The 20,183-nt window shown below is 33.4% G+C and overlaps 1 protein-coding gene across 1 annotated transcript in view; it reads left to right on the top strand.

Annotated features, from left to right (window-relative positions):
* Positions 1-20,183, top strand: part of LOC109730341 (uncharacterized) — a 153,225-nt gene that overhangs the window by 98,974 nt on the left and 34,068 nt on the right. Inside the window, 1 exon segment of the mRNA XM_075998880.1 lies at positions 9,409-10,185. Coding sequence (XP_075854995.1) covers positions 9,409-10,185 — 777 coding nt within the window.

The following is a 20,183-nucleotide window of genomic DNA, read 5'->3' as shown; positions in this document are numbered from 1 at the left end:
TTTGATCTGGATGCTTCATTAGCTCTGCATAAAATATCATTAGGACAATTTAGAAAGAGGATAGCATTGATTGAAAAGAATAATTATGGAGAAAAGAGAAAATAGAAGACTTGCTCTGCATGATGCTAAAGTATTTACATACATTATTAAAGATAACAAAATATAGGAAATATCTGTATCTGAAATTTGCATAAATTGATGATTCTTCATGGTTACATATTGTTGGCCACTACCATCCCAGCAGTGATTTGTGTCCTCCTCTTTGCAACGATGCCTAACACCAATTTGTGCAGCTAAAGTTATGTTAATTTCATTCACTTGCATAAGATGCTCTCTGACAGATTCATCCAATATAAAGTTAATTGTTTTTTTTCTTTATTGTTAAGAGTCTTGTGGAGATTTACTGACTGATGTGCATGAGGCATCACATTAAATCCAGAAGCTCTAATTTATTCTTATACATTGCTTTGAAAAATGAAGGCTATTATCTGTGTTCTGTTCAGATGAACTGAGATAAATTCAAAGTCTACCACTTATTGGATATTGACAATATACCCTCCTTAGGCAAGCAGCATTGTTATCAGTAGTTGTATTATGTGGCAGGCAGAGATTCAGACTACACCCCAGATCTACTGAATCAGAGCCTGCATTTAAAAAAAAAATCTCCAGGTCTTTATTGTACTGATCAAAATTATGTGATACTTTCTAAATCTCTATGTTTCCCTATGTGAGAAATATGCACAATTTACTGCTATGATGTAAATATAACACCTATAAATTTATATTACTGTACTGAGGCCTTTAATTTTGTATTAAATACTTTATCCTCTAAAGCAGAATCATATGCACACAGTTTCATACATCTTTTCTGATCCTCATTCCTGTGAATAAGAGAATATGTTCAAGAATATCAATATGCTAAAAAATATCACATTGGATAATTCTAGTCACTCATATGTCAGAAAAAGTTCTCATAACTTATTTTCCTTATAGTCAAATGAATAACTCTCTCTATGGCCACTTGGGAAATATGTGTCTTTTTACAGGAGATGGTGACATTTCAGGATGTGGCTGTAGAATTCTCTCCAGAAGAGTGGGCATGCCTTGACAATGCTCAGAGGAATTTGTATAGGGATGTGATGTTGGAGAACTATGGAAACCTGAACTCACTTGGTGAGGATCACTTAAGTACAGAATTCCTATTCCACATTAAGGCCATTAGTATATTTTGTATATAGTTCCTTAAAAGTATCTACTTTACATGAATGAATTTTATATCCATGCTTTTACAGAAAATTTGAAGAATGTTGTTGTGTAAAATAAAATCATTAGATGTCTCATGTTATGTTGAACCTTACCCTTTCTTGGAATGATATGTATATTTCACACTAGATTAGTAGTTACACTAGAAATCAGGGTATATAATTGTTGCCTGCACCTTAGAATAGAATTTCCACCTTTATTTATTTAGTGCTAGTGGGAATTGGTGCTCTAGTCATAAATTAGAAATAATTTTTTATCATTCTACAGGGTCTGTGAGAAAACAATATGTTTCAAAGGAAGTTTATAGAATCTCCTGTAATGTTGTGTTTACTAAGGATAATACTGCATTAGTAATTGGAAAGTCTTCAGTAAGAGTCATGTAAAATTTTTCTAATGAAACAGGTCTTGCTGTCTCAAAGCCAGAGCTGATTGCATGTCTGGAGCAAAGGATAGAGCCCTGGATTATGAAGAAAGAGGAAACAACAGTTAAATATCCAGGTAGGTGAGATTCAGTGAAGCACATAACAAATGTTAGAGAGGTATATCTCAAAGAGGAAGGCAGATATTAAAACGTGGCTTGGAATATTCTGTTCAGTTGGAAATGATTTTTAGAAGGCTGTGTAAGGTGCTCTTTATCTTCCAGAAGGACATCTTTTGTCCCAGGCTCTTAAACTCTCTAAGAATTCTACCCATGCAGTGATCATCCTTAGAAGTCAGTGAGAGCCATACTTCTTGTGATAGCTTATAAAGGACTACATTATCTATTAGCATTTCTATTGTTTAGGAGTTATGGGACTATTCTGTGCATATTTTGAAGACCACTACATTAAACCATCCTTTAACAGGGTTTTGCTCTCCTGCCATTTCTTAAGTACAGTGGCTGATCATAGCTCACTGCAAACTCAAACATCTGGGCTCCAGGGATCCTAAAACCTCTGTCTTCCAAGTAGCTAGAACTATGGGCATGAGCTACCATGGCCAGCCATTATTTTTCATTATTATTATTATCTGGTAAAAATGGAATCTCCTTATGTTGCTAGGGCTGGTATAAAATCCTGGCCTCAAGTGATCCTTCTTGCTTGGCCTCCAAAAGTGCTGGGATTATAGGTGTGATCCTCCATGCCTAGCTCCATGTTTTAAGTTCCTTTTGATGTGTCATTTCTGAAATGTGTAAAGGGGAATAGTGGAGATATTTGGATTTGTTTCTGTAATACCAGAAACCCTAGGGACAGATAGTCATATTTTCTGCATCATGATTTCCAATTCTAAGTTTTCAGAGGCAAGTCTACAGAAAGTGAGGCTCACTAACTTTGTACAAATGCATAGCCTCTGCCTAAATGTAAGAAAATCTAATGTTATTTCACTTCTAAGTAATCTTTTTCTAGTATAAGTAAGAGTAAATTTTCAACTTTATTATAGCCAAATACCAAAACTATAATATAGTTTATTTTGCGCTCTCACCCTATAAAATTCCAAAATAATCTGTCTCATTCAGTGCTTCACATACATGAATATATTTATATTCCCAATTGATTCACACTATTTTGATAACTTATATTCCATAATTTCCCCCTGTTTAGTAGCATCAGAATTGTGCCATTCATATGTGTGTATGTGTGCATATATTTCTGTGTATGGGATGTTTAATGGGTGGAAGTTTCCACAAATAAGAATTGTATAACTGTATATATTTATTGTACACACTGTAGTGATCAGATGTGTGTATAAATAGTAAAACAATATATTAAAGGGCATAAACTATTCCATCATCTCACATATTTACCATTTAATTATACTGAGAAAATTTATTAATAGAGAGGTCTATGGTCTTAACAAATTTTAAGCATATAAAACATTATTAATAACCCTAATCATGTTGCCATACAATAGATCTCCAAGATCTATTCATCTTATAACTAAAAGATTTTACTCTTAAACATCTCCTCATTTTTCCTGACTCTACACCCTGGAAACCACTGTTGTACTCTTTATTTTTGTAAATTCAACTTTTTAAAAATAATTATCCATAGCAGTATTTATCTTTCTGGGAATGGCTGATTTTACTTAACATAATGCCTACTATGTCCATCTATGTTGTTGAAATGGCAGGATATTTATCATTTTCATGTCTTAGTAATATTATATGGTATGTGTTTGTGCAGTCATTTTTTAATCTATTCATCAAAGCAGGCATTTAGTTTGTTTCCATTTTCTTTGAAAATGTGCATAATGGTGCGATATATATGGGGTGCAAAATCTTCTTCAGATACTGATATTACATGGTTATAGGTAGAATTGGTGAATGATAAGGCAGTTGTGTTATTTATATTTTTAACAAATCTCTATGACAACACTATCCATTTACAATCAGTAACAGTCTATAGGGATTGATTTCCTGCACACTCTTGTCCTCACATGTTATGTCTCTTGTTTCAAACATTAGCCATTTAACACTTGTGCGGTGATCCCTTATCATAGTTTTCATTTGTGTTTACAAGATGTTTTGGTTATGCTGTGTTACTCTTCATGTTTCCTGTTGAAAACTGGTATGTTTTCTTTGAAAATAATCTACATAAACTTTTGCTTATTTTTAAGTGGGTGATGACATTGTTTTGCATTTGAAAAATATGAGTTTCCTATATATTTTGGGTGTTAACATTTTATTCAATATAAACATTGAAAATATTTTCCCCCATCCTATATATTTTCTTATTTTGTTTTTTTCCTTGCTGTGCAGAGGATTTTAAGTTTGATGCAGCCAAAATTGTTCATATTTTGGTCCAGTGCTTATTGTGTCATATCCAAAAAAAAGATAATTGCAAGTCTTAGGTCAAGGTTTTCTCATATTTCTCCTTTTCTTTATACAATTTTTCTAAGATACATTACAGTTTTATATCTTCCATTTAAATCTTTATTACATATGGAGTTACATTTTGGGTGTCATATAAGAAAAAAATAGTCTGCTTTTATTCATTAGTTTTTGGGTATCCAGTTTTCAAGCACCAAGCATTGAAGAGCCATACTTTCTGCATTGTGCATTACTAGTGCCCACATAAATGTTACTTGACCTTATATGTTTTGGTTTATTTCTGAGTTCTCCAATCTCTCCCATTGTTATTTGTGTTGGATTTTAGGCACATATTTAGCTGTTTTTATTACTCCCACCTTAAAATTTATTTTGAAATCTGAAAGTGTGATGCTGGAACCTTTTTTCTTCTTTCTAATTATGTATAGGGTTCATTAATGGTGTTTGTGAGATCATATAAATATTAGAATTTTTGGTTAATACTGTCAAGTAATGCCCCTGGAATTTTGATAGGGAGTGCATTGAATGTATACATTCTTTTGGATAATATATTTCTATTTCCTCATGTCATCTTCAATTTCTTTTATTAATATCATAGAGTAGTCAGTGTAAGAGGTTTTTTTAACCAAATGTTAATTTTTTTTCTCAGAAATCTATTATCTTGATGGTATTGTACATGAGAGTATTTTCCTTTTTTATTGTGTACTTTATTGGTGTATAGAAAAGAAACTGATATCTGTATGTAAATTTTACATCCCGTGACTTAAGTGGGGGTTTTATTACTTTTAAAGCTTTCTTCCTATCTTCTTTATTGTTCTTCATATATATGATAATGTCATCTGCAAATAGTGTTATTTTTATTTTTTCCTTTCTAATTTGAGTGGATCTGGTCATGTTATTGCCTAATTTTTCTGCTTAGGTCTTGTAGTAATTTGATAAAATAGAAGCATTAAGAGAGGTTACACATTAACCTTATATTGGTATCTGTGCATATGAAGGATTAAATAGCTTTCCCAGATTTTATAAACTGGTTTTGGAAGGTAAAGATTTTTTTCTTTTGAGTATTTGGGCTAAAGGAATCTCCACTGGGTTTACAATGAAGAGTTTCTGTAGCTAGGTCACAAGGCTGCCCCTTGCTCTGCAGTGGAGTCTGCATCTGGTGGGCCAGTTCCAAAGGGCTTGGATAGTTTCCAATCCTCTCTTGTTTCTGGGTAAACTGGTTGCCTTCAGGATTAGGATGTGTATGCCACATACTAGGGTATGGTTGTGCATTTCAGTCTGCATATTTTAGGGCTGATACTATATGTGTGGCTGAGTGTGGCTCCCAACGAGTACCTTGGAAGAGTCCCTGCAGGTCGCTGTGTGGATCTATGCACTGAAAGAACTGGACATGGACTATAGTTCAGACTGCTGTAACAGAGTCACAGTTCTGCTTTACAGATGATAGCAAGACCAAGTTATTCAAGTCTGCCTCCATGGCTGCAGATAGCTGTGTCTCTCCCAAAGTCTCTGGATGAGCAGCACCACTCCAACTTTGTCACAGGGAACCATTGGAGACTGCATATCTAAGATGGTTGACCCATGTTGCAGTCTGTATTCAGGACAATGGGTCCTTAAGTTTGTCAGCTGGATGAGAGCCTGAATATTCTAAATCACCTTCCCAGATCTATGGTTCCACTAGAGTTTAATGACCTTCCATTTAAGTCTCCAAATTCAGATAATTGTAATTTTCCATGGATGGCTGTCAAATTTTTTTGTTCTTTGGGGGAAAAACAAGTGCATCCTTCTTTACCCACCATAGAGCTGATTTTGATTCCTCATATATTTTAAATTTGTGATCTGTTCTATTTCAATTTTTTTTGTAATTTTTAGAATCAAAGGCTCAGAATAACATGGCAGCATTTCCCTTTCTATACATTCTCACCATATGTATGTATTTGCATAGGCTTTTATTTACTTTTAAGTTCTCAATGTAATGCATGTGAGATGGTAAATCATTGTGATATTGTTTTGATTTCTCTATAGTTTAATAATTTTTAGGATGCTTTCAAATTATGTTTGTCCATTAGTATATCTTCCTTGCAGAAATGCCAGAAGAATCTATTGTCCATTTATTAGTCAAACTATTCACCATTGTTTTTGAATTTTAATCATTTTTTACTTATTCACCATGTTAACTTCAATCAAATATTTGATTTGCATCTATTTTTACCCATTTAAAAGGAGGCATTTTTACTCTACTAAGTTTTTCCTTTCTGCAAAAAAATTTGAAGTGTGATACAATCCCATTTTTCTTCTCTTCCTTTTTCTTTATTATGCATTTCATGTTACATCTACTAAAACAGTGTCAGGATCTTAACAATTTTAAATCATCTGACCATTGAGCATGAGTGCATTAAAGAATGTGTTTAATTTTGACATATTTTTGTATTAGCCAGTTTATATTGTGCTTTTGATTTCTAGTTCCACTTCAATTTTGTCAAAAAATATATGTTGTATGATTTTAGGGTTCTTCAACTTGATAAGACTTAAGTGTCCTAATAGCATTTACCATGTATGATTGAAACCATAGTGTATTCTGCTGCTTTTGACTGCAGACCTCTTTAAATGTCTTTTACATCTAACTAGTCTATAATGTCTTTCCCATTATCTGTTTTCTTATTTATCTTCTGTCAAATTTTTGTATTCATCATTGAAATCATATATATGAGGCATAGTCTTATATATTCATCATTGAAATAATCACATATCATGCAAAGCCCTGATATATAATATATATTTAAAAAATATCTAACCTAAAATGTGTACATTACATGTATATCATCTGTCTATGTGTGTTCTGTGCTATAGATTTCTCCTAAATGACCGATTTTGTCATTATAAAAGTCTTTGTCTCTTCTGATGGTTTTTGACTTAAAGTGTATTTTCTTTAATTATGGCCACAATATCGTCTTCCTATTATTTATGTAGTGTTTTTTACATTACTTTCAACCATTTGACTTTTTAGAGCTTTTAAAGGAAGGATTTTGTAGGTGGCATATTGTAGAGTTCTGTTTGTTTTTATACATACATTCATCTTATTTTTCATTTGAGAGACTAAACCATTTACATTTAATGAAACTTCTGAAGGAAAAGTTTGCTGTTTCTATTATTCAAAAACTGAAATTGAGAATTTGAAAGGAATTGCATTTAATCTGTAGATCAATCTGGATATCTTCACAACATTAGGTCTTCTTCTGTTGAAGAAGAACGTATTCAAGAGTGTGTTGTTTATTTTCCTATATTTGTAAATTTTTCTGTGTTTCTTCTATTATTTATTTTCAGTTTCATTCCATTCTAGTCAAAAATTAAAGTGAGTAAAATTTCAATTTTCTAAAATTGGTTAAGACATGTGGCTGAACAGGTAGTTTTTTAGGAAGAACGTTTTATGAGCTATCAATGAGATTGTATATTCTACTATTATTCTGTAGAGTGTTTCCAATATATCTGTTAGGTCTAATTGCTCTGTAGTGTTTTCAAATCTTTTGTTTTCTTATTAATAATTGACTGGTTTTATTATTATTGAAAGTGGAATAGAATATCAAAGTATCGTATTACTTTGTTGTCCATTTCTTGCTTCATTTCTGTCAATGCTTTTTAAAAATATATTTGATAACCTTGATGTGAGATAAAGATAGATATCATATAAATGTATTATTTTCATAGGCCCTCCATGAATGACCACTTTTTATATTTATTGCCTTTTTTTTCTCTTGTGACAGTTTTGACTTAAAGTATATTTTAAAAATTATAACGTTTTTTACTTCAAAATAATGTGCCTAATATAATTTTGAACTCCACTGCTCTTAGATGCTAAATGTTTTTCTGATATATCTTGCTATATCCTTCTAGTTGTAGTCTATTGTTCTCACCAGGAATTAAGTCAAGTCGCTTTAGATAGAATATAGTTGGATTTTTTTTAACTCTTTCTTTAACTGTGCCTCTGACTGGAAACACTACTACATAAAATTTACGTAATTTTCTCAAAGGAAGGACTTACAATTTCTCTTATGTTAATTGTTTTATATAACTTTTGTCACTGTCTTTTCTTTCTTTCTCTCCTTCTGTCCTGCATTGTGCCTCACTGATTTTTAGTGACATATTTTGTTTCTTTGCCTAGCTTTCTTTTATCTCTATAAACATTTTTTCTGATGTTCACTGTAAGAACTACTTAAAATCTTTGAACTTACTGCTTATGTTAAATGAATAACTACTTCAGTTGCATATAAAAATTTTTAATCTTTACATCTGCCCTCACCTTTATGATATCAATGTCAATAATTATGTCCTTTAATATAGTATAGAAATTAACACATGGCAATGATCTTTTTTTATTTTGCCTTTCAAATTTTATAGCATAATTAAATATTTTGCCCAACATCATTATGATATTCCAGAATTTTATTCTTAATATGTGGATATTTTTCTCAGAGAGTTATGTAGTTGTCAAGGGAGGTGGAAACCAGCCTTTGGAAAGGCCACAAAAAACACATGTGTGGACATGTGCCCATAGTTTCATTCTCTTTTGAAAGGGAATCCAGGAGATGGGATTTTACTACTAAAGTGATAACTCAGTGTCAGCATGGAGGAAGGGCTTTGGTGGGTAAATGCAACAAAGTTTCCTTCCCTTCCTGTGGTTCTTGGTGTTTTTCTCAGTTGGGGTGCTATGAACTATTAGCAGTTATGATTTGTAAAAGAATCATGGTTGTAAGTATGTTTTTAAGGTCATACATCTATGATGGAAGTAAGACCATGGTATTCTATTGTGCTTTCTTGCTAACGTGCTATGTATAGTTTTATATATTCAAATTGTGAAGTATATTAACCTGAGTCTGGTTAGTGAGATACTTTGTTATTTTCATTTCTTTCAGAGCTGTCTCACTATTGCACCAAAGACCAATTACCAGAGCAGGGCATTAAAGACCCCTTTCAGAAATCAATAATGAGACTATATGGAAGCCGTGGCCTTGAAAATATACACTTAAGAAGAGACTGGGAGTGTGTGGCTGAGTGTAAGAAGCAGAAAGTATGTTCTGATGGTCTTACCCAATGTTTGTCAACTTGCCATAGAAAAATCGTCCAATGTAATAAATGTATAAATGTCTTTAGCAAATCATCAAATCTAAATAACCACAAGACAAGACATACTGGAGAGAAAAGTTTCAAACTTAAAGAATGTAGCAAAACTTTTAACCAGAGTTCTAATGTTTCTGGACATAGAAAAATTCATACCACAGAGAAATCCTACAAGTGTGAAGAATGTGGAAAACCCTTTAACTGTTGCTCAAAACTTATTATACATAGGAGAATTCACACTGGAGAGAAACCCTACAAATGTGAAGAATGTGGCAAAGCCTTTACCTGTTGCACAAACCTTACTATACATAAAAGAATTCATACTGGACAGAAACCCTACAAATGTGAAGAATGTGGCAAAGCCTTTAACCAGTTCTCAATCCTTACTCATCATAAAAGAATCCATACTGGAGAGAAACCCTACAAATGTGATGAATGTGACAAAGCTTTTAACCTGTTCTCAAGCCTTACTCAACATAAAAGAATTCATACTGGAGAGAAACCCTACAAATGTGAAGAATGTGGCAAAGCCTTTACCTGTTGCACAAACCTTACTGTACATAAAAGAATTCATACTGGAGAGAAACCCTACAAATGTGAAGAATGTGGCAAAGCCTTTAACCGGTCCTCAATCCTTACCCTACATAAAAGAATCCATACTGGAGAGAAACCCTACAAATGTGAAAAATGTGACAAAGCCTTTATCCAGTTCTCAAGCCTTAGTCAACATAAAAGAATTCATACTGGCGAGAAACCCTACAAATGTGAAGAATGTGGCAAAGCCTTTAACTCGTCCTCAACCCTTATTCTACATAAAAGAATTCATACTGCAGAGAAACCCTACAAATGTGAAGAATGTGGCAAAGCCTTTAACCAGTCTTCAAACCTTACTCAACATAAAAGAATTCATACTGGAGAGAAACCCTACAAATGTGAAGAATGTGGCAAAGCATTTACCCAGTGTTCAGGCCTTACTCAACATAAAAGAATTCATACTGGAGGTAAACCCTAAAATGTTGTAGAATGTGGCAAAGTCTTTTACCAGCTCAGAGACTTCACTCTACATAAATGAATCCATACAGGAGAGAAACCATACAAATGTGAGGAATGTGGCGAAGCATTTTCCCAGTCCTCACACCTTAATCTTCATAAAAAAAGGCATAACAGAGAAAAATTCCATGAATGTGAGAATTGTGGCAAAGTCTTTAATAACTGCTCACATTTTATTCAACACCAAATACATTATACTTGATAAAAGTGAGATAAATGTAATCAGTATGGAAGTGCTTTCCCTAAGTATTAGCTTTAAAATGCACAACAGTACTTATACTTAAAGTAAACAATCATAATGTGGAGTGCTGACAATACTTTTAGTTACAACAGAGATCTTACTGGACATGGGAGAACTTACACTGAAAAAAATGCTCCAAAATTTCTCCAACATTCCTCAACATCACAAAAATTTTAAGAGACAGACATCTTAGAAATACAATGAATGTGAAAAAATATTTATGCAAAAGATATACTTTAGAGAACCACAAAGAATTGATAGTTAAAATTACTCTACAGATATAATGAATTTCAGAACACATTTCATGAAGAATCAAGTCTAAACAAATATCAGAGGACTCACAGTGTAATACACTAATGCACTAACACATTCAAAAATTTCTTTAAACCAGGTTGTTGATTACAGAGTACCACCCAGTTAAAATAGTTAGTTGATTTACTTGTATGTCAGTTTTAAAAAGAGAGAGATTTTGTGAGAGTTATAATTACATGTAAAATATACTTTCTGGTCAGGGTAGGGTAAAAATATAAAAGGCATAATTTTTTTTCCTTATTGACAAGCAAATACTAGTGTTATTCAACTTTAAATACAGTAGATGGTATGTTTTCATTCTAACCGTGTATGTGAATGTGTGTAGTTAATGATAGCTACATCGCATTTATTAGTAGTCTTTGTGTATTCAGTAGGCATTATTCATGTACTTTTCCATGGGAAATTAAAATCACTGAAATGTAAGATTTATGAAGTGGAGAGGTACTATGGATTTTTCTTATAACAAACAGTATCTCAAGTGATGTATGATGTGGGTATACAGGCTAATATTCTTCTCATTATAATCAGAATGAAAAATTACAATATTAGAAATAACTTGTTTTAATATTATACATTATGATAGATAATAAAATCAAATGAAATTTGGAATATTTTTAGATTACATGAAAACTTAATTTGTTTCATTAGATTAAAAATAATTTTAATGTGTCAAACATGTTGTAGATTCAACAAAGTGTTATTTTTGCACCAACTTTAACCTATCCAATGTTACTCAAAGTTGGAGATAATGTGTTGTAAAAATGTACTGTGGGGTTACAGAGTAAAAATACATCACTTGTGATCCATTTTATCAGTGTCTCTACTTTGAAGAATAATGTTCCCAAAGCTCTTTTTCATTTTATGTATAATTACATTGTTACTATAATGCTTATAATAAAGATTTTGTACTTAATGAAAAGCCATACATTTCTTAACACACCATGACTACATATTACATTCTATCCTGCATTTTTCTTTAAGTTGCAAAATTATCTTCTCCTGCAATAACTTCACACCCATGTATTTTATTTGAAATTAACCAATTACCAAAAAAAGAAAGTCTCACTGATAACCAAGTAAGTTTAGGGTGTACCGTTTATGACAAATAGGGCTTTCCAGTCTTTTTTCTTCTTTGTTCACAGAAAATTATTATCTAGATAACATGTATGTAAAAGGATTTGCCTAGCTATGTCCAGTAACAACTTTATATTGTGCCTTTGAAATGTCTCAGTGGATTGGTACTGTGCATATCACATTCTGCTTTAATTGAGAGATAAAAGGGTTTTCTTTCAATTCTCTTTTAACTTTGTGGATAGGTTTTCTGAGTTGGAGACTCTTTACTTTTAATATTTCCTGAACACTTTCCAGAATTAAAAATGCAACATAAACATAAAATGTGCCCACCACTTCTAAATTAGAAGGGCTTTGAACACTAGATTCCTTCTTGAGCTTCCAGTCTGTAACCTGCAAGTCTGCAGCACAGAGCTTCACTGTCCCCACATCTGCACACAGTAAGTTCTCTAGGCCTCTTTGATGTCTACTGTCCCTCCGGAGCATACTTAGACCAGATTCCTGTGAATACCCCCTCATAGGATAAAAATCAGTAGTTTCGTCCTTTCTCTAAATGCATCTCACATCTTTAGAACTGAAATGGATTCAGAGACCATGGGGCTCAGACAGAAATGGGAACAAGATACTGTGCACTGTGTGTGACACATAAACTCCCTTTCTGCTTTCTGTTTTGCCCAAATGCCAGGAAGTGTGTATGAGTGCTACTGAATCCATGCCTCTTTAGAGACCTAAATCTGCAGATTTGAATTCTGAATGAAAGGTCTAAGGTTCCTCAAGATGCATTAGACAGGTTGCAAAGAGGAATTTCTCTTCCTGTTTTCCTTCCCTCTCTGTAAAAGCAAAGGATACACAAGTGTATACACATGTATACACACGTTGTATACACATGTTGTGTATCCTTTGCTTTTACAGAGAGGGAAGGAAACTAGCCCTGCCTCAACCTAGAATTCGCAAGACAGGGACATAATCTGGAATAGGGATGTACCAAAAACTCAGGGGAGACATATGCTGCAGTGTTAGAGATCAACATGGACTTGTAAGTTGAGTTTGAAAAAACCTTTTTGGGGTGAGTGTAGACAATTTTCTAGATCTTCTGTAATGTCGTATTATAATGTCTTATAATGTTTTGTATTATAATGTCTTGTGTAATGTCGTATTATAATTGTGTTAGAAGAATAGAAAGGCTGACACCACATCTAAAATTTTCTGTAAATTATTGGACACTTAGTACTCACCTTTTCTGGCACAGCAAGGATTAAATCACACAATGTAAAGGCTTCTTTACAGTGCAACATACTATACTTCTGAGCACATAGCACATGCTCAGTAGACATTGCATTATGCTGCTCTTCACTTTGGAAATTAAGTATATGTTGTTATGAGTGTAGGGCAAAAGACAGTATGTATGCTGTGCTTGCTGCCTTTACCTGAGTTCCAATAATAATGGATCTAGATTGAACAACATAACCACTAAAAGAGGACATGTCAAAGAACCCAATTAATGTCCCCCTTCCACACCACCAGACCACATTTCTTAGAGTGAGGCCCACAGTACCACATGATTTATATTCACAGTGATGTGTCAGAGACAATTTTAAGATAATTACCTCTCAGCCCAGGCTTTCAGTTAGGATAACCTGGCTAGATGAAGAAACACCATCACCTGCCTGTTGGGCTGGGTGGGAACATCCATGTGGTTTTAATTGTGCCCCACAAACTCTAATTTGATATCAGCGTCAAGCATTAGCACTTCTGCATATATTCATGTGAATTGAGTTTAGCCTTTGTTCTAGAGGGAAGTCACAGGTTCTGCTCTCTTGGGTTTGGTAGAGGCAGCTCAGTTTGGTCCAGATTCCCATTCCTGTAGCAGAATCTCCTGGCACCTGTAGCAGGGGGAGGTAACCGGAAGAAAATACAGAAGAACCTCACATTTTGGTCTCCATAAAGGAGCTGATCATAGCTGAATCTTTTCTATGACTAAGAACAAGTGAGTGTAGCCTTTCTGCATTTTATGTTCCTCCTGCTTGTGAATATTGTGGAAACAAGGGAACAAATTGTGCTGACTCCTTTAAGCGTAGTCTGAAGATTTGATTATAATCATTCTACACAATCTCACCAGAAACGGAATTTCAGAGTAGGAGAAGAGGGAAAAGAAATGGCTGGTTTTCAGGTAAGTGTGTCCCAATTTAGGGGTTGTGTCCACTCTTTCTCCTAGAAAGTCATGTAGAACTTCAATTTTTTGAACTTGTAAACCTTTACTTCTTTACTTCTGATGTATATGCCTAAAAAGTTTTGTAACTACATTTTTTTCTTTCTTCTTATGATAGTCAAGGAGCTCTGGAAAATCCTTCCTCCCTATATAACAGAACCTGCTCTATATTCTCTCCCACAAGCTTCTTACTACAATAACCAAGTTTCATAAGAACTGTATGACATGTAATATTGAAAATGTTCCCATTGTGACAGGTCAAGATAGAATAGTGGGAATGTCTGAGATTCATCCTGGGGATGGGATAGAGTCTTTGGATTTGAGTGAGGAAGAGAAACATGTACTCTCAATGTTTGATCTGGATGCTTCATTAGCTCTACATAAATGTCATTAGGACAATTTAGAAAGAGGATAGCATTGATTGAAAAGAATAACCAGAAAATTATGGAGAAAAGAGAAAATAGAAGACTTGCTCTGTATGATGGTAAAGTATTTACATACATTATTAAAGATAACAGCCGGGCGGGGTGGCTCACACCTGTAATCCTAGCTCTCTGGGAGGCCGAGGTGGGTGGATTGCTCAAGGTCAGTAGTTCAAAACCATCCTGAGCAAGAGCGAGACCCCGTCTCTACTATAAATAGAAAGAAATTAATTGGCCAACTGATTATATATATATATATATATATATATATATATATATAGCCGGGCATGGTGGCGCATGCCTGTAGTCCCAGCTACTCAGGAGGCTGAGGCAGAAGGATCACTCGAGCCCAGGAGTTTGAGGTTGCTGTGAGCTAGGCTGACGCCACAGCACTCACTCTAGCCTGGATAACAAAGCGAGACTCTGTCTCAAAAAAAAAAAAAAAGATAACAAAATATAGGAAGTATCTGTATCTGAAATTTGCATAAATTGATGATTCTTCATGGTTACATATTGTTGGCAATTACCATCTCAGCAGTGATTTGTATTCTCCTCTTTGCAATGGTGCCTAACACCAATTGGTGCAGCTAAAGTTACGTTAATTTCATTCACTTGCTTAAGATGCTCTCTGACAGATTCATCCAATATAAAGTTGATTTTTTTTTCTTTAATGTTAAGTGTCCTGTAGAGATTTACTGACTGATGTGCATGAGCCATCACATTAAATCCGGAAGCTCTAATTTGTTCTTATACATTGCTTTGAAAAATGAGGGCTATTATCTGTGTTCTGTTCAGGTGAACTGAGATAAATTCAAAGTCTACCACTTACTGGATATTGACAATATACTCTCCTTAGGCAAGAAGCATTGTTATCAGTAGTTATATTATGTGACATGCTGAGATTCAGACCACACCCCAGATCTACTGAATCAGAGTCTGTATTTAAAAAAAAATCTCCAGTTCTTTATTGTACTGATCAAAATTAGGTGATACTTTCTAAATCTCTGTTTCCCTATGTGAGAAATATGCACAATTTATTGATATGATGTAAATATAACACCCATAAATTTATATTACTGTAGTGAGGCCCTTAATTTTGTATTAAATACTTTATAATCCAAATCAGAATCATATGCACGCAGTTTCATACATCTTTTCTGATCCTCATTCCTCTGAATAAGAGAATATGTTCAAGAATATCAATATGCTAAAAAATATCTTATTGGATAATTCTAGTCACTCATACGTCAGAAACAGTTCTCATAACTTATTTTCCTTGTAGTGAAATGAATAACTGTCTCTATGGCCACTTGGAAAATATGTGTCTTTTTTACAGGAGATGGTGACATTCAGGGATGTGGCTGTAGAATTCTCTCCAGAGGAGTGGGCATGCCTTGACAATGCTCAGCAGAATTTGTATAGGGATGTGATGTTAGAGAACTACAGAAACCTGGTCTCCCTTGGTGAGGATCACTTATATACACCATTCCTATTCCACATTAAAGCCATTAATTTATTTTTGTAGATAGTTTCTTAAAAAGTTTCTACTTTACATGAATGAATTGTATATCAATGCTTTTAAAGAAAATTTGACGATTTTTGGTGTACAAAATGAACTCATTAGATGTCTCATGTTATCTTGAACATTTCCTTTTTTTGGGCTGATATGTATATTTCAAACTAGATTAGGGGTTACTCTAGAAATCAGGGTATGTAATTGTTGCCCATACCTTAGAATAGAATTTCCACCTCTTATTTATTTAGTGCTAGTGGGAATTAATGCTCTAGTCACAAATTAGAAATAATTTTTTATCATCCTACAAGGTCTATGAGAAAACAATGTCTTGCAAAGGAATGTCTATAATATTCTATAATGTTCTCTCTGCTAAGGATAGTACTGCATTAATAATTGGAAAGACTTCAGCAAGAGTCATGTTAATTTGTTTTTGTTTTTTTTTTTTTTATAAAACAGGTCTTGTTGTCTCAAAACCAGAGCTGATCACATGTCTGGAGCAAAGCATAGAGCCCTGGATTATGAAGAAAGAGGAAACAACAGCCAAATATCCAGGTAGGTGTGATTCAGTGAAGCAGATAACAAATGTTTGAGAGGTAAAGCTCAAGGAGGAAGGCAGATATTAAAAAGTGGCTTGGAATATTCTGCTGTGTTGGCAATGATTTTTAGAAGCCTGTGTATGTTTCTCTTTAACTTACAGAAGGACATCTTCTGTCCCATGCTCTTAAACTCTCTACAAAGTCTACCCATGCACTGATTTTCCTTAGAATTCAGTAAGAGCCAAACTTCTTGTCATGGCTTATAAGGGACTCTATTATCTGTCTCTATTTCTATTGCATGTGGGGATATGAGAATATCTGTACATATTTTGAAGACCTCTACATTAAATCATCTTTTGACAGAGTTTTGCTCTGTTGCCCCTTCTGGAGTATAGTGGCTGATCATAGCTCACTGCAACCTCAAACTTCTGTGCTCCAGGGATCCTACTACTTTAGTCTTCTAAGTAGCTAGGACTAACTATGTTCAGGAGTTACCATTGCAAGCTATTTTTTGTTAGTAATAGTTTTTTTTAAAAAAAATGGAGTCTCCTTATGTTGCTTGGGCTGGTTTCAAGATTCTGGCCTCAAGTGTTCCTCTTTCCTTGGCCTCCCAAAGTGCTGGGATTATAAGTGTGATCCACCATACCCAGCTCCATGTTTTAAGTTCCTTTTGTTGCCTCATAACTGTAATTTATAAAGTGGAATATTAGAGATATTAGGATTTGTTTCAGTCATGCTAGAAACACTAGGGACAGATGTTCATATTGTCTGCATCATAATTTCCAATTCCAAGGTTTCAGAGGCAATCCTACAGAAATTCAGACTCATTAATTTTATACAAATACATAGCGTCTTCCTAAACATAAGAACACCTAATGTTATTTCACTTCTAAATATCCTTTTTTCTAGTAGAAAATAAGAGTAAAATTACAACTTTTTTAGACCATAGTTTCCAAGCAGTAATATAGTTTATTTTGCATACTCACCTCATAGAATTCTTAAACATACTGTCCCATTGAGTGCTTCAAATTGCTAAATATGTTTATAATCACAATTGATACATAATATTTTGATAACTTATATTTTGTAATTTTCCCCTAATTAGTACCATCAGGAATGTGTGATTCCTATGTGCATATGTGTGCGTATATATGTGTGTGTGTGTGTATTTGTGTGGTGTGTGTGTCTAACAGGTGTACTTTTACACAAATAAGAATTGTATAACTGTATACATTTATTTTTTATGCAGTAATGATTTGATGTGTGTATACATTGTAAAATAATAGAGTTAAAGTGATAAACATATCCATCATCTCTCACATTTATAATTTATTTATAGTGAGAACATTTACTTATAGTGAGGTCTATGTTATTAACAAGTTTCATGTATATAAATTATTTTTAATAACTGTAACCATGATGCTGTGCATTAGTTCTCCAAGAATTATAACTAAAAGTTATTTCCCTTAAACATCTGCCCACTTTTCTTGCCTCTGCACTCTGGAAACCAATGTTGTACTATTTATTTTTATAAGTTCAACTTTTTTATATTACCTATAGCAGTATTTATGTTTCTGGGAATGGCTTATTTTACTTAGCATAATCCCTACCATGTCCATACATGTTGTTGAAATGGCAGGATATTTATCATTTTTATGACTTAATAATATTCTATTGTATGTGTTTGTATACTCATTGTTTAGCTTTTTCATCATAAACAGTCATTTAGTTTGTTTCCATTTTATTGGCACATGTGCATAATGCTGTGATATACATGGAGGTGCAGAATCTTCCTAAGATACTGATTTTACATCTTTGGTTATACTCATAAGTAGAATTGATGGATGATAAGGCTATTCTCTTTTTTACAATTGTTAATGAATCTCTATGATGACAGTACCAACTTACAATCAATAACAGTGTACAGGGATTGCTTTCCTGCACACTCTTGCCCACACTTGTTATATCTCTTCTTTTGGACATTACCCATATTAACAGTTGGGAGGGGATACCTTAAAAAAATTTTGATTTGTGTTTGCATGACGTTGTAGTGATGCTGAGTTTTTCTTCATGTTGCTTGTTGTAAACTTGTAGGTTTTCTGTGAGAAAAATCTACACAATATTTTTCTTGTTTTTGATTGGGTAATGATGTTGAAGATAATATTGTTTTTGCTTTTGATTAATAGGAGTTTCCTTTATATTTTGGGCATTAACATATTATAGAATATAAAGTGTGAAAATATTTTCTCCTATCTTAAGTTTTCTTATTTTTTTCTTTTCCTTGCTGTACAGAGGATTTGAACTTTGATGCAGCTCATATTTTTTATATTTTTTCCAGTGCTTATTTTGTCATATATATCCCCCCCAAAGAAAAACAAAAAACAAAATTTCAAGACATATATCATGGTTGTCCCATATTTCTTCTTTTCACTTATGCTTTTTTTTTAAAGAAACATTACAGTTTTAAGTGTACCATTTAAATATTTAATACATCTCAAGTTAGTTTTGGCGTATCATGTAAGAAAAAATAGTCTACTTTTATTAATTTGTTTGTGGGTATCCAGTTTTCCAGCACCAAGCATTGAAGACACCATACTTCCTACATTCACATTGCTAGTGCCATAGATAAAGATTAGTTACCTTATATGTTTCCGTTAATTTCTGAGCTCTCCATTCTCTTCCTTTTTGTGCTTTTTAAATACTCATATTTTGTTGTTTTTATTACTGTCATCTTGACATACACTTAAAAATCATAAAGTGTGATGCTAGAACCTTTTCTCTTCTTTCTAAACATTGTTTTGGCTCATCAAAGTATTTGTGATATGGTACAAATATTAGGAATTTCTTTGTTGATACTATGTGTAATACCACTAGAATTTTGATAGGGAGTGGATTGAACGTATGCATTGTTTTGGATAATATCTTTCTATTTACTCATGTCTTATTCAATTTCCTTTATTAATATCTTCTAGTAGTGAGTGCAAATGATCTTTTTTACCACTTGGTTAAATTTATATCTTAGAAATCTATTATCTAGATGCTATTGTAATTGACAGTGTTTTCTTTACTTAATGGATAGTTTGCTAGTGTATAGAAAAACAACTGATATTTGTATGTAAATTTTATGTCCTGTGAATAGCTGAGTTGTTTTACTACTTTATAATTTTTTTTCTATCTTCTTTATGGTTTTTGATATATAAGATAATGTCATCTGCAAACAGTGTTAGTTTTACTCTTCTGTTTATAATTTGAGTGGATTCTTCTTATGTTGTTGCCTAAAATTTCTGATTAGATCTTGTAGTAATATGATAAAATAGATGTGTTAAGAGTCGTTGCATATTATCTTTATATTGGTATCTGTGCATGTGAAGGATTACTTTTCCAGTTTTTATAAAGTGATTTTGGAAGGTAAAGATGTTTTCTTTAGGGTTCTGGGTTTTCAATGGATAGTTGCTGTAGCTCGGTAACAAGACTGCCCCTTGCTCTGCAGTGGAGTCTGCGTTTGGTGTGCTAGTTCTGAAGCACTTGGGCCACTTTCAATCCTCTCTTGTTTCTGGGTAAACTGCATTCCTTCAGGAGTTTGATCTGTATGACACCAATTAGGGCCTGGTTGTATAGTGACTCTGCATATGGTGGGGCTGA

This window comes from Microcebus murinus, chromosome 31, assembly GCF_040939455.1.
Source record: "Microcebus murinus isolate Inina chromosome 31, M.murinus_Inina_mat1.0, whole genome shotgun sequence".
NCBI classification, from domain to species: Eukaryota; Metazoa; Chordata; class Mammalia; order Primates; family Cheirogaleidae; genus Microcebus; species Microcebus murinus.
This window is presented reverse-complemented; position numbering and strand designations above follow the sequence as displayed.